Source organism: Macrotis lagotis, chromosome 1 (genome assembly GCF_037893015.1).
Source record: "Macrotis lagotis isolate mMagLag1 chromosome 1, bilby.v1.9.chrom.fasta, whole genome shotgun sequence".
NCBI lineage: Eukaryota > Metazoa > Chordata > Mammalia > Peramelemorphia > Peramelidae > Macrotis > Macrotis lagotis.
In genome coordinates, this window is record NC_133658.1 from 231,451,347 (window position 1) to 231,464,049 (window position 12,703).

Below are 12,703 nucleotides of genomic sequence, written 5' to 3' on the forward strand. Positions count from 1 at the left end.
AATAATCTAACTATAATATTTATTCATATAGAAGCTCATATTTGGAAGAGACCTCAAATACAATATAATCCAATGTAATCTTAAACAGTGAATCCCTTCTCTGACCCAGATTTTGTTTGAAGACTTATAGAAAGAGGGAATCTACTCCCCTTTGAGTAACCTCTTTCCAAGGGTTTAGATATTTTTATGGTTAAAAAAAGTTTTTGTTTGCATTTTCCCCTCTTTAAGTTGATATATACTTTTCTTAAACTTTTTACCCATTGCTAATATAATTTTTCTCTAAGGCAAAGCAGAACAATTCAAATTCCTCTTCCAAGTGACAGCACTTCAAATACTTGAAAGCAACCGTCATGGATCCCCTAAGTTTTCTCTTCTTACAATATTTCCCTGTTGGATAACTAATACATATCCATATTTTAAAATAAGATAATAGGATTTTTATTTGAATTGTTGAATTTGAATTTTTGTTTAAACTTTGAGCTAGAGATGGTGAACTGATGAGGGCAAGGGTGATAGTGACTGGTATTACTAAAAGCCTGGAATTGACAGTCAGGAGAATGGCAGGCAGTCATACAAGTTCTATAAAAACAGGTCTGGTGGACAAAGACCTGCATGGTAATTGAAACAAGGTTCAAGGTAATCTGATGACAGTCAGGGGAACCATCAACATTCTGCAGGGAACAGAATGTGTCTTAACAGATATTAATCAGCTGAATATAAAACTCACTCATGCAAGTATGTCCCAAAGATACAATGTTTAAACTATGGTTTCCTTTTTATTCTTTCTCAACCTACTTGTCTCCCTTCTTGCAGACACATGCTAAGATTTTTTAATACATTCTTTATGAAAAAGAAACAAATTACACAGATTCCTCTGAGAAGTGATAGACAAATTAGTTTTCCCCTTTTCCATCTCAAGGCATCAAGATTAAGGTTTATGATTAATGATTTGCAAGTCAATTAATCAACTGTGGCTTTTTAAACCTCATTTCTCAAATTACTGCTCTTTCAACAAACAGTCTTTTTGACATCTCCATAGCGTCCCTAGATTCACTTTCATGTTAATTGAAATTCCCAGCTATTTTTTATTCTCCCAAGCTTATTGGTATAACCTGTTTATGAAATATTTGTAAACACATTGCTATTCACCTGCAATATATCAAGGGTAAGTCCTAAAACAATACTTTATTCTCCCAAGTAATGAAAAAGAACAATGAAAATGATGTTAATTATAACTTGCAAAACTCAGGGTGCCTAAAGCTATACCTTTACTTCCAAAATTATATACATCATTGGACAAGTCCACTCAGCTCAATATGATAACAATTACTTTCTGTTTTGTTTTAGTTTCATGCCACTGTCAATGAAGGAGTTGTGGGAGTTATTGTCAATTTAACAGTTGAAGACAAGGATGACCCCACTACTGCAGCCTGGAGAGCTGTCTACACTATCATCAATGGAAATCCAGGGCAGAGTTTTGAAATACATACGAATCCCCAAACCAACGAGGGAATGCTTTCTGTTGTCAAAGTAAGAATGATATTTTTTCTTCTTTAGTGGAAGTTGAAAGAAACCCAAATAGATCGGAAAGCTATTGTAGCTTAGAGGAAAGGGTACAGAATTTAATAGCAGAAAATTGGATTTAAATCCTACTTTTGCCATTAACTAATTCTGTAACCTTAGGCAGAAGATAGCAAGGTAACTCAGTGGATGAAATCCTGGTGGTGGAGTTCAAATCCAGTCTCAGACATTTACTAGTTGTGTAACCCAGGGCAATTCAATTAATCTTTGTTGCTTTAATGTACTGTAGAAGGAAATGGCAAACCACTCCAGTATCTTTGCCAAGAAAACCACATAGTCAGCATGGTCCACGGGTGCTAGAAAAGTCAGACATACCCAAATGACTTAACAGCAACAGTAACCACTGGCACTTAGTTCAATTGTCTTCTCTGAGGCTCATTGTCCTAATATATATAAAAAAAGGTGATTGAGCTAGATGATTTCTAAGGACTAAAGTCAATGATATCTTGGTTTTCAGATTTTTAAATTTGAATCTGACTCTGATATGACATACATGCTAAAACATGAATGATCCTGAAAGCAGTTAGAAAGAAACATAAAACAGAATAATTAGATATGAGTGCTATCAGCAGGAAGCCTTTGTGTTGCAAAGATTGTATGTCTTCAGGATGTCTAGAAGACTAGAAATCATCTTTCAAATAATGAACAGGATACTGTCTCATTTGGAAAAAGAATTGCAGAAAACTTAAAAATATAATTTGCAATAACGTTTCTTTTGCAAGTTGTTGTTTAATCCAAGTCAAATTCCTTGTACTTAATTGACTTGAATATTGTGTCATGCAATAGTTGACAAAAATCTTTTGCATATGTTCATTAACCTTTCAATCAACTATTTGCTAAAATGGTCAAATAAACCATACAAGCCCTGAGTTAGAGTGAAATTTAGAATACAGGTTAAATTAGCCAAAATAACTCTCTCTAAGGAAATTGCATGGAATAAGTGAGAGGGAACCTTTATGGTAAGACCATCTTTCCTCTGACACTGAAATCACCCTCATGGAATTCTTCATCATATCATGCCTAGATAATTTCAATAGTCTTTCTACCTCAAATCCCTCTCCTTTCCTGTATTTTCTCCACTTAGTTGTCAAATTCATCTTCCTAAAGCCTGACAGGTTTGACCTTATTACACTTTGTCTATTCCTTTCAATAAATTCCATAGTGGTTCCAAACTACCTTAAAGATCCAGTACAAAATCCTCTCTCAGGCTTTTAAAGCTGATTGTAACTGGGCCCTTCCTAACTTTCCAGATTTCTTACTCACTATTCTCTCCCACATATTCTATCCAGTGACACTGGCCTCCTTTCTATTCCTCCCTTATGACACCATCTCCTGATCCTGACAGTTTTTAATGCTTTTCCATATTTAGAACTTTCTGTCTCTCTTTCTCTGTCTCTGTTTCTGTGTCTGTGTTTGTCTCTCCCTGTCTCTCTCTCTCTGTCTCTCTTTCACTGTCTTTCTCTTTCTGTCTGTCTTTCTGTCTGTCTCTGTCTCTCTCTCTGTGTCTGTCTATTTGTGTCTGTCTGTCTGTCTATCTGTGTCTGTCTGTCTGCTCTCTCTCTTTCTCTCTCTCTCTCTCTCTCTCTCTCTCTTTCTCTCTCTCTCTCCCCCCCCCCCATATCCTGGCTTCACTCTCTTCCTTCAAGCATTAGTTAAGACCCACCTTCAGCAAGAATCATAACATCATAATCTTAGTGCCTACCCACTGAATCACCCCTAAGATATCTCCTGCATATCCTGTTTGTACATATTAGAATGCTTCTTGTCTGTTTTCCCTATTTCACTTCCCCAAGACTGTGAGGAGTTTGAAATCAGGTACTGTCTTTTGCCTTTTTATTTCCAGTGTTTAACAATGCTTGGCATATAGTAGCCTCTTAGTAAATACTAGCTGATAAACAGATCTAGATTTTCTTAAATCCTTGGAAACAAGATCTACAACCTCCTTTGACAGATTATTCTGAAACTACAGAAGTTTATCTGTGTCTCTAATTTTTAAACTAACTTAAATGCCCATCGAACTTGTTTATCTTAAGGCAGCAGTGTGGTATAATGGAAAGATCAATGGCTTAAGAATCAAATAACCTGAGCTCAAGACAAGACACTAATAACTAGGAAAAGATCCTAAACCAAAGTATTTTTAGTATGATTAAGGACCTTGAAAATAAAATTTGCTAGAGATACCGAGTATCCCCCAAATTTTAGTATACTTTTAAGCTACTAAAGCTTTAAAAATATTCTGTTTATATTTGGCCACTGAGTGTATTTCTTTTCCAGTGCTTAATTCATTCTAAGCTATATTTAAAGCTTAAAAAGGCACTAAGATTTTTGGGACACCTGCATACCTATTTCTTTAAAAAAAAGATATATGGACATATGATTTCATTAGGTCTTCCTGATCCTGACCCAGCTGCCTATCCATTGTACCACACTACCTCAATGCACACATGCTCAATATCTACCTACGTAAATGCACATACATACTTGATCACACACATAAACCCTATCTGCATCTACATTCACACAAAAACCTCACTAGTTCTGAATATCATCTCCTACCCCCACTGAACAAGTTATATCCCCCAATGACCAAATGTAAACATTAGGATAGTTATGCTCTTAAGTAGAATGCATATTCATTCACTCATTCACTCACTCACTCATTCATTCATTGCTTTTAGTAAATAGTATTTGAGTTCCAATTATATCCAAAGATATTTTAACAATCATTTTCTAGAAGATTTTGAGTTCCAATTTTTTTCCTCAACCAAAAGAACAATGTACACCTTAACAATAACACTGGGAGATGATCAATCCTGATGGAGGCAACTTCTGTCAGCAGTTCAGAGAGCTAGGACAACCCTATTAGACCAACTATGGGCAATGCTAACCACATCCAGAGGAAGAAAACAAAACAAAATGAAAATACTGCAGGATCAAGGAATACTACATTCACTTTCTTTTTAGTTTTTTTCAAAGCAATCAAGTTCAGTGACTTACCCAAGATCCCACAGCTAGGTAATTATTAAGTGTCTGAGACCCAATTTGAACTCAGGTCCAGTGCTCTATTTACTGAGCCACCTAACTGCCCCAACGTTAACTTTTTTTTTGTTTTTGTTTTTTGCAAGGCAAATGGGGTTAAGTGGCTTGCCCAAGGCCACACAGCTAGGTAATTATTAAGTGTCTGAGACCGGATTTGAACCCAGGTACTCCTGACTCCTAGGCCGGTGCTTTATCCACTACACCACCTAGCTGCCCCATCCCCAACGTTAACTTTTAAAAAATATTTCGTATGTATTTCTTTCCCTTAATCCTAATTGCTCATATCAAAAATGGCTGACCTGTAAACACAAATATATAAGTACAATATTAGCCTGACTTCCCCTGAGGGGAGGGAGGTAGGGAGGAAGGGTGGAAGGAAATCTTTTAACTTAGAAATATGCATTATCATATGGCTGAACATTACAAAAAACGTTCAAAACATGTATTTGGAAAAGTAAAACATCAATAAAATGAAAATAAAATAAAAATAAAAACTTAAAAAAAAGAATATTTTTCCCTACCCCCTCCCCAAGATGTTAAACAATCTGATAATATAAGTGTGAAATCCTGTTAAATATACTTTTGCATTAGTCATGTTGTGTAAGAAAAAACAGAACAAAAGGGAAAGTCATAATTTTTTTTTAAATTTGCAAGTGAAAATAGTACGCTTCATTGTGCATTCAGAACCATAATTCTTTCTTTGGATGAGGATAACATTTTCTATCATAAGTATTTATATTGTCTTTGTTCATTATATTGTTAAGAAGGGCTAAGTGAGTCATAATTAATCATCACACAATATTGCTATTACTTTGAACAATGATCTGATTTTGATCACTTTATCTAGGGTCTGTCCATTTAATTCCTTCCAGGTTTTTCTGAAATCTGCTTGCTCAGTATTTCTTATAACACAATAGCATTCCCTTACATTCATATACTACTACTTGTTTCACCATTTCCCAATTGCCCAATTGGTGATTATTTCTTCAATTTCTAATTCTTTGCCACTACAAAGAGAGCTGCTAAAATATTTCTGTAATGTGAGTTCTTTTCTCTTTTTTATGATTCCTTTGGGAAGAATTCATATTCATTTTCAAATTTATTACCCAACTTTAACTCAAACTATGAAGACTCAGCAATTGTTATCTCTTTAATTTTTTCTATAAAGCCCATATTCCAAAACTGATTTTGGAATCACAAAATCTCAGTCAGAAGGGACTTTAGAGTTTATTTAGTCTAACCTACTCCTCAGTAGAAATCATTTTGATGACCATACTAACAAGTGATCTCCATCCTATATTTGAAGACCTCTGATAAAAGAAACTGAAGTCCTTTTTCACATAGGCTATTCCATATTTGAAATAGATAATTCCTCTTCCCATCTTACTTTCTTTAGAATTTATTTAGTGCTTTAAAATGATCTTTCAGTTTTTTTTAATGCTCTTCCTAAAATCTGTCAATCAGAACCAAGCATAATATTGCTGTGGCATGAGTAAGGCCAATTTACAGCAGGATGATCACCACTCTCATTCTATGCTCAAAAAGTGTGCAGGAGTAGGGAACCTTTTTTCTGCCAAGGGCCATTTAGATTTTTGTAACATCATTTGCATGCTTTATTTGGGCAAACATTTAATTAATTCACCATAAAAAGCTCCTAGATTTATTGAATTTTGAGTCTCGCCTGTGGTTGCCATGTTAGTGCCAGACTGGGGACCCTGCTTTAGAGGATGGGACTTGAGGAGCACAATGATTGATGTCCTCAATCCAGAACTTATTTTTAAACAAATATTGTAGTGAGACCTGTGTTGCCATATTTTTATCAAAAGAAATATTGACCAGTGAACTCAGGCAGGGGATGGGAGTACTTCTCTGTAGTTTTGTGTTTATCATAGGCAAAATGCCTTAATTAATCCAATTGGAAATTTAAAAGGCCAAATATTGGAAATCTTCATTTTTACCAACTTGTGTTTGTCAGATATTCCATCCTTGGTTGAAAAGATATTAAATGAAAGGGTATATAATCAATATTACATTCTTATTGACTTTCTGAGTTCTATTCTTCTGAGCTCATAGCCTAATTACTGTTATGGATTTAATGGTTTATCTGACTTAACTTCAAGGATCCATAATTTCATCAGTGTAGGTATTCACTCTTCTAATAATTATCTGAATAGTTTTAGATTGCTGCTAAGATCAATATTCTTCTAATATGGAGATAACATAGAGATAAGCATTTCCAAACTTAGAAAGACAGGTCCTCACATTATAGGTGGACAGTATGTCATCAGGTCCTAGCTTAAAGCCATTCCAGTTTTGAAGGGACTTGAAGGGACTTGGATTAGTTTTCAAGAATAACATTATGATTCATTGATAATCATGTTGTTTTGAAACTAACTTTCCCCAACAATACTTGTTTTTAGCAGCACCTGGGAATAGTACTCTTCTAGCTGTTGAAAAATTCTAAGGTGCACATGATTGATGTGTTAGAAACAAGAAGTATATAATTTCTGGAGAGCTCATTGTCTTTTCAACATATGCTTTATAGTGGCTATTAGCTTTAAATTAAGGCAACCTTTAGATTCTTATACTTCCAGTAAGATGAATGGGCAGCTTTAAAAATGAATTCTTGTTTTTATTCTTACCTTGATTTAGAAATGCTTTCATTATTTACAATTTTAATGGGACTTCAACTGAGATGTGAATGATATGCTTTACTTTTAATGGGAAAAAATGTCTGCACATTTTTAAACTGTAGTACTTTTTGCCAAAATGTCCACTTCCTCCCATAAATATGTATATATTTATTTCCTAAGATAATTCTCTGCATGTTTTTCAGCCTTTGGATTATGAGATTTCAGCATTTCACACACTACTGATCAAAGTTGAAAATGAAGATCCATTGGTTCCTGATGTAGCCTATGGTCCCAGCTCTACAGCCACAGTCCAGATAACTGTCTCAGATGTAAATGAAGGCCCGGTTTTCCACCCAGACCCTATGACAGTGACCAAGCATGAGAATATCGCTATTGGCAGCATGTTGTTGACAGTAAATGCCACAGATCCTGATTCCTTGCAGCATCAGACCATTAGGTGAGTATATTATTATCCAATCTGAACCTGGAAAAGGAAGTGGAAATGTCTGCTCTGTCTGGAGAAACTGGCTGTCAGGTGCAACACAGCATTAAATTGAACTTGTTAGAGACCTGGAGAAGGCATAGGAATTTGTCATAATGAAAAAAAAATGTTTTGAGGTGATGGAGCTAAGAACTCTATTAGTTAGCTGAGGGATAACAACTCTGCCTCTCATGAGGCTGAGCAATAAGGCAAACCTGGAGAATAAGAAGCTAGGGAGAAAAGGTGAGGGTATGGTTCAATGTAGAGATGTCATATCATAAGCAAAATGTTGTCTTTGGATGCTGTTGAATGGTATCCAAGATGTCTATACAGGAAAGATGATCTCTGAGGACCTTTCAGCTCTGAGACTATGTTTCTGTGATAAGAAACTGTATTTATTCTATCCTGATAAAGGTGCATGGGAATGGGAAGGGGATAGAGATAGAAATTTTAGAATTGCTGGCTCCATTTCTCAGATTATGTACGTGATCAAAAATAGGTATTGTCAGTTTAGTATTAAGCAGACTATGATTAATCAATGTTTTAGAATTTGAAACTGAAAAATGAGTAATATTCTTTGTGAGCTACATGTGTTTATGCTTATGTCCCTCTACATGTGTACATATATGAACCTGTTATTTTATTAGTGTATTAAATGCTAGATGTAGAAACTCCCTCCAATGATGTAGATCAAAAATTACTAGGATTTTGAGAAGTTCATAGAATCATAAATTTAGAATTAGAAGGGAACTCAGAAGTCAATAATTCCACCCTATTCTATAAATACACAAACTGAGACACAGAGAGGTTAAGTCACTTATGCAGGTCAGATAGATCTTGTGTAATTAGGGAGACAGGACCTGAAATTGGATCTTCCTGACTCTGATACTAGACCTCTACAACTTCTCTTTTTCTCTTATTACTTAATAATAACATTTCATTCACATGAAGCTTAAGTGTATACATGTATACAAAAACCTAACTTGCATCTCCAAGATGTGTTTGTGTGTATTAAATTTGGAACATATGAAAAAAAATCTATAAATTGACTTTTAAAGTCCTCTATAACTTAGCTCCAGTGAATTAGATTCTTTGTTGTTCTTTGCACAAGACTCTCCTTCTCTTGACTCAAGTTATTTTTACTTGCTGGTCCTCATGACTGACATGCTGAATCTCTTCATCTCTATCTCCTTACTTCCCTGATTTCCTTCAAGTCTCAGATAAAATCTTACTCTCTGTAGAAAGCCTTTGCCAAGATGACCTCCCTCCCTCCCTTCCCTATGCTTCCTACATGCTAGTGCCCTACCCATATTACCTTCAATTTATTTTATATGCATATATGATTTCTATACAATTGTTTATTATACTCACCTGTTTGCATGCCTCTTGTGCGCTCCTTGAGAGCAAGAACTATAGATTGCTTTTCTTTATATCTCTGTCACTTAGCTCAATAAAAGGTCTTTGGTAAGTATATTATAAATACTGACTAATTGACCCTTCAATCCCACATCTTTTGCTCGATAACTAGCCTGTTTCCCAAATATATATATATAATATATATATATTTATAATTTATAAATTATGTATATATTTACATGTGTGCATACATAAATACACACAATTATATGCCTTTATACATATAACACATGCACAGATATACAATTCAAAACTTCTGAAATTGTATTATTTCCAAACAAGCTTAGTTTTATGCTTCTTTTTTTCTTCTCATAGAAGAAAACTGATATGAAAGAGAAAACTATTTTCCAATCTCATCAAATGAATCTATTTTACAACAAAACTTCCTGAAGTTTTGATCAAAAGGATAAAGTTAGAAATGAATGCCTAAACCCTATAAAATGTGAATCTGAAATAGTAATCTTCTTTTACACAGAACCTAGAAAAGGAAATACACCATTTAAATATCAGCAGGAATGCTTTACTTAAGTGCCTCCATTGGAAAGACCTCTAGCTGAAAGGAACATCAGCTAGTCTACAATTTTCAGATGTCTTCAGGGAAGTTTAAATGTAATTTGGTATTGCTAGAGTTAGAGTTGAAAATAGGTGGCTCTTCTTCAGGGAGAATAAAATGGAGTAAAATGTTGCTGATATGCTAAGTAACTTGTGTGGAGAATGACTTTAGTTTAGTGGAGAGATAGAAATTGGAGTATGATATATGGATATTAAAAAAATTGAAATGGCTTCACATTTCTGAAGTTTAAAGTTTAAAATTTCTGAATCAGAATCAGTTGAACTGATAGAAAGCTTACTTTTCTGCAGCTGGAATATCTAAGAGCTAGTTTAGTTTACTAGTCTGCCAAGTATGTATTCTTACCAAACAATTTCTCAAGTAAAAAGCAGTTAGTATAATTTTGTTCATTTCTTTGACTGGCTTCCTTAGAGAAACCTATTAATCCATTACTTTCCATTACATTTGCTAAGGAATGGGTAAGCATTATGGACTTGATTGCATAGGTCAACATGACAATATGACTCTTGGATCCATTGCACTCAATTTAGGACTTGTCAGTCCCCTTAGTCTCTGGGAGTTGGTACAACATTCAGTAAAAGTATATTACTGGCAGGTTGTGCTATGTTTGTATGACTATTTTGTAGGAAAAGATTCAGTTATCATTTTGCACCTTTTATCATGCCCAAGGAAAAGTGGTATCTCATGAGATTGGAGACTGCACATGGGGGCAGAAAGAAAACTTTCTAATAATCATGATCCTGATCTTGGTACAGAAATTCAATCAGAATCAATTATCTTGAGAGTCTTGAAAACAAAACAAAACAAAAAACTCACCATATTATTCTGGTGGAAAAACACATGGAGCATAATAGTTTTAAGAAAAAGATCAATGAGAATACTAATTTGTTTCTTAAGTGGAGTTTACTATTTAGCTAAGTAAGAGTCAATTAAAATATTCCTAATGAACCTTCAGACTTAGAAAAAGCAATTCATAAAGAACTTAAATAGATCAATATAGTCCTACAGTGAACTCTGTAAGATCTTGACTATCCATAACTGGGAACCAATAATTTAAGAATTATAAAATCTTTAATCCATCACCTAAAACTACAAAACATCCCAGGAGAAAATCTCAATTCAATTCAACAAACTTATTTCTAGATCCTGTCTAAGGTCCTGGGATACAAAGAGAGAAAATAAGATAGTGCTTGAGGACCTTAGGAACTTATAATCTATTAGAAGGCTGCGACATATACATGTGTGATTTCTATCAATATATATCCATTTATTGTCTATCAATCTATCAAACTTATTTTGGTTTTCAGGACTTTTTAATACTCTTAAAACATATTGAGAACTCTTGCAAGGAGCTTATTTAGTGAATTATATCTATTGAAATTTTTGTTATTCACTTGTTTCAGTCATGCACAATTCTCTGTTGACTCTATTTTCAGAAAGAGGCAATCATACTGGAATGATTTGACATTTGCTTCTTTAGCTCATTTTATAGACAAGAAGCAGAGGCAAACAGGGTTATTTGATTTCACAAGGGTCACACAGCTAGTAAGTATAGGAGGTAAGATTTAAACTCATGAAGTTGATCCACTAAGTCACTTAGCTTCCCCTTTGAAATTTACTATATTAAAAATTAGAATATCTTATTATTATTGCAAAAATAGTTTTGACCTCACAGACTTGCTGAAAGGATTTCAGAGACCCCTAAGAGTAATAAGACCACTGGTAGACAATTTCTGGTTAATGGAAATTCTCACTGATGATTAAAACTTGTAATTTTCTCAGTCTTTGAGAATTTTTGATGATACTGAAAGGCTATGCACACATACATAGCAGTATATGTCAGAGATGGGGCTCTAACCTAAGTCATTTTGATGCTGAGATGAGCTCTTTCTTCATCAACATTATGCTATACTGCTTTTCATTTACAAAGTAATTTCAAGAAGAAGAATAAGACAGTACTGGTTACAGGTCAACAAGAGCAAACAATCAGGAAGTTAAACAAAGACCTTAAGTTAAAGTATCACTTGAGTTGCATTTGCTTTTTTTTGGGGTAATGGTTCCCAATTCTTACCAAACTATTCACTCAACAGGAATCACATTAAATAGTTGACTTTGTCTTTAAATAGAAAAACCTCTATGTCCCTCATAGGGACAGCAAGGTGATACAATGGATAGAGCACCAGGCCTGGAGTAGGAAGACCTGGAATCAAATACTTTCTAGACATGTGAGCCTGGACAAATCATTTAACCCTGTTTGTCTCAATTTTCTCATAAAATTAACTGGAGAAGGGAATGACACACTACTCCAATATCCAGAAAATCACAAATAGTGTTATGAAGAGTCAAATAAGACAGATATGTCTGAACAACAACACCACCACCAACATATACCGCAGAATTTATAGATAATGGGTCCCTGGGACATCCCTCTAACTCTACCGACCTTCTCATCAAATTAGAGGCTTCTGGCTCTCAATAATATTTTATATGATGAAAATCTAGACTTTGTCCATAACTATTCCACTGTTGATTGCTACTTTCCTATATTTTATCACTTCAAGAAAAATAATTATATGGTAACTGGGTAGAATAGTGAGTAGAACTTTGGAGTTATAGTCAAGAAGACCTCCATTTGAATCCTGACTCAGGCACTTAACAGTTGTGAACCCTGGACAAATCATCACCTCTTCCATCCTCAGCTTTTTCATCTTTAAAATGGGAGTAATAATAGCACCAACTAATTAGCTCATAGGGAAGTTAAGTGGTATTGTGGTGGATAAAGTAGTGAGCTTAGAGTCAGAGGACTCATCTTCCTTTGTTCAAATCTGGTCTCAGACACTTAGTAGCTATGTGCACTTCGACAAGCCATCTAACCTTGTTTGCTTCGGTTTCTTCAAATGAAATGGAGAAGGAAATGGCAAGCCCCCACAGTATTTTTGCCAAGAAAGCTCCAAATGAGGTCATGAATTGTCAGAAAAAATT

The 12,703-nt window shown here is 34.6% G+C and overlaps 1 protein-coding gene across 1 annotated transcript in view; it reads left to right on the forward strand.

Annotated features, from left to right (window-relative positions):
* Window positions 1–12,703, forward strand: part of CDH13 (cadherin 13) — a 1,354,681-nt gene that overhangs the window by 1,230,403 nt on the left and 111,575 nt on the right. Inside the window, exons 9-10 of the mRNA XM_074209753.1 lie at window positions 1,348–1,530; window positions 7,457–7,710. Of these exons, the coding sequence (XP_074065854.1) occupies window positions 1,348–1,530; window positions 7,457–7,710 (437 nt within the window). The remainder of the gene's footprint in view (window positions 1–1,347; window positions 1,531–7,456; window positions 7,711–12,703) is intronic.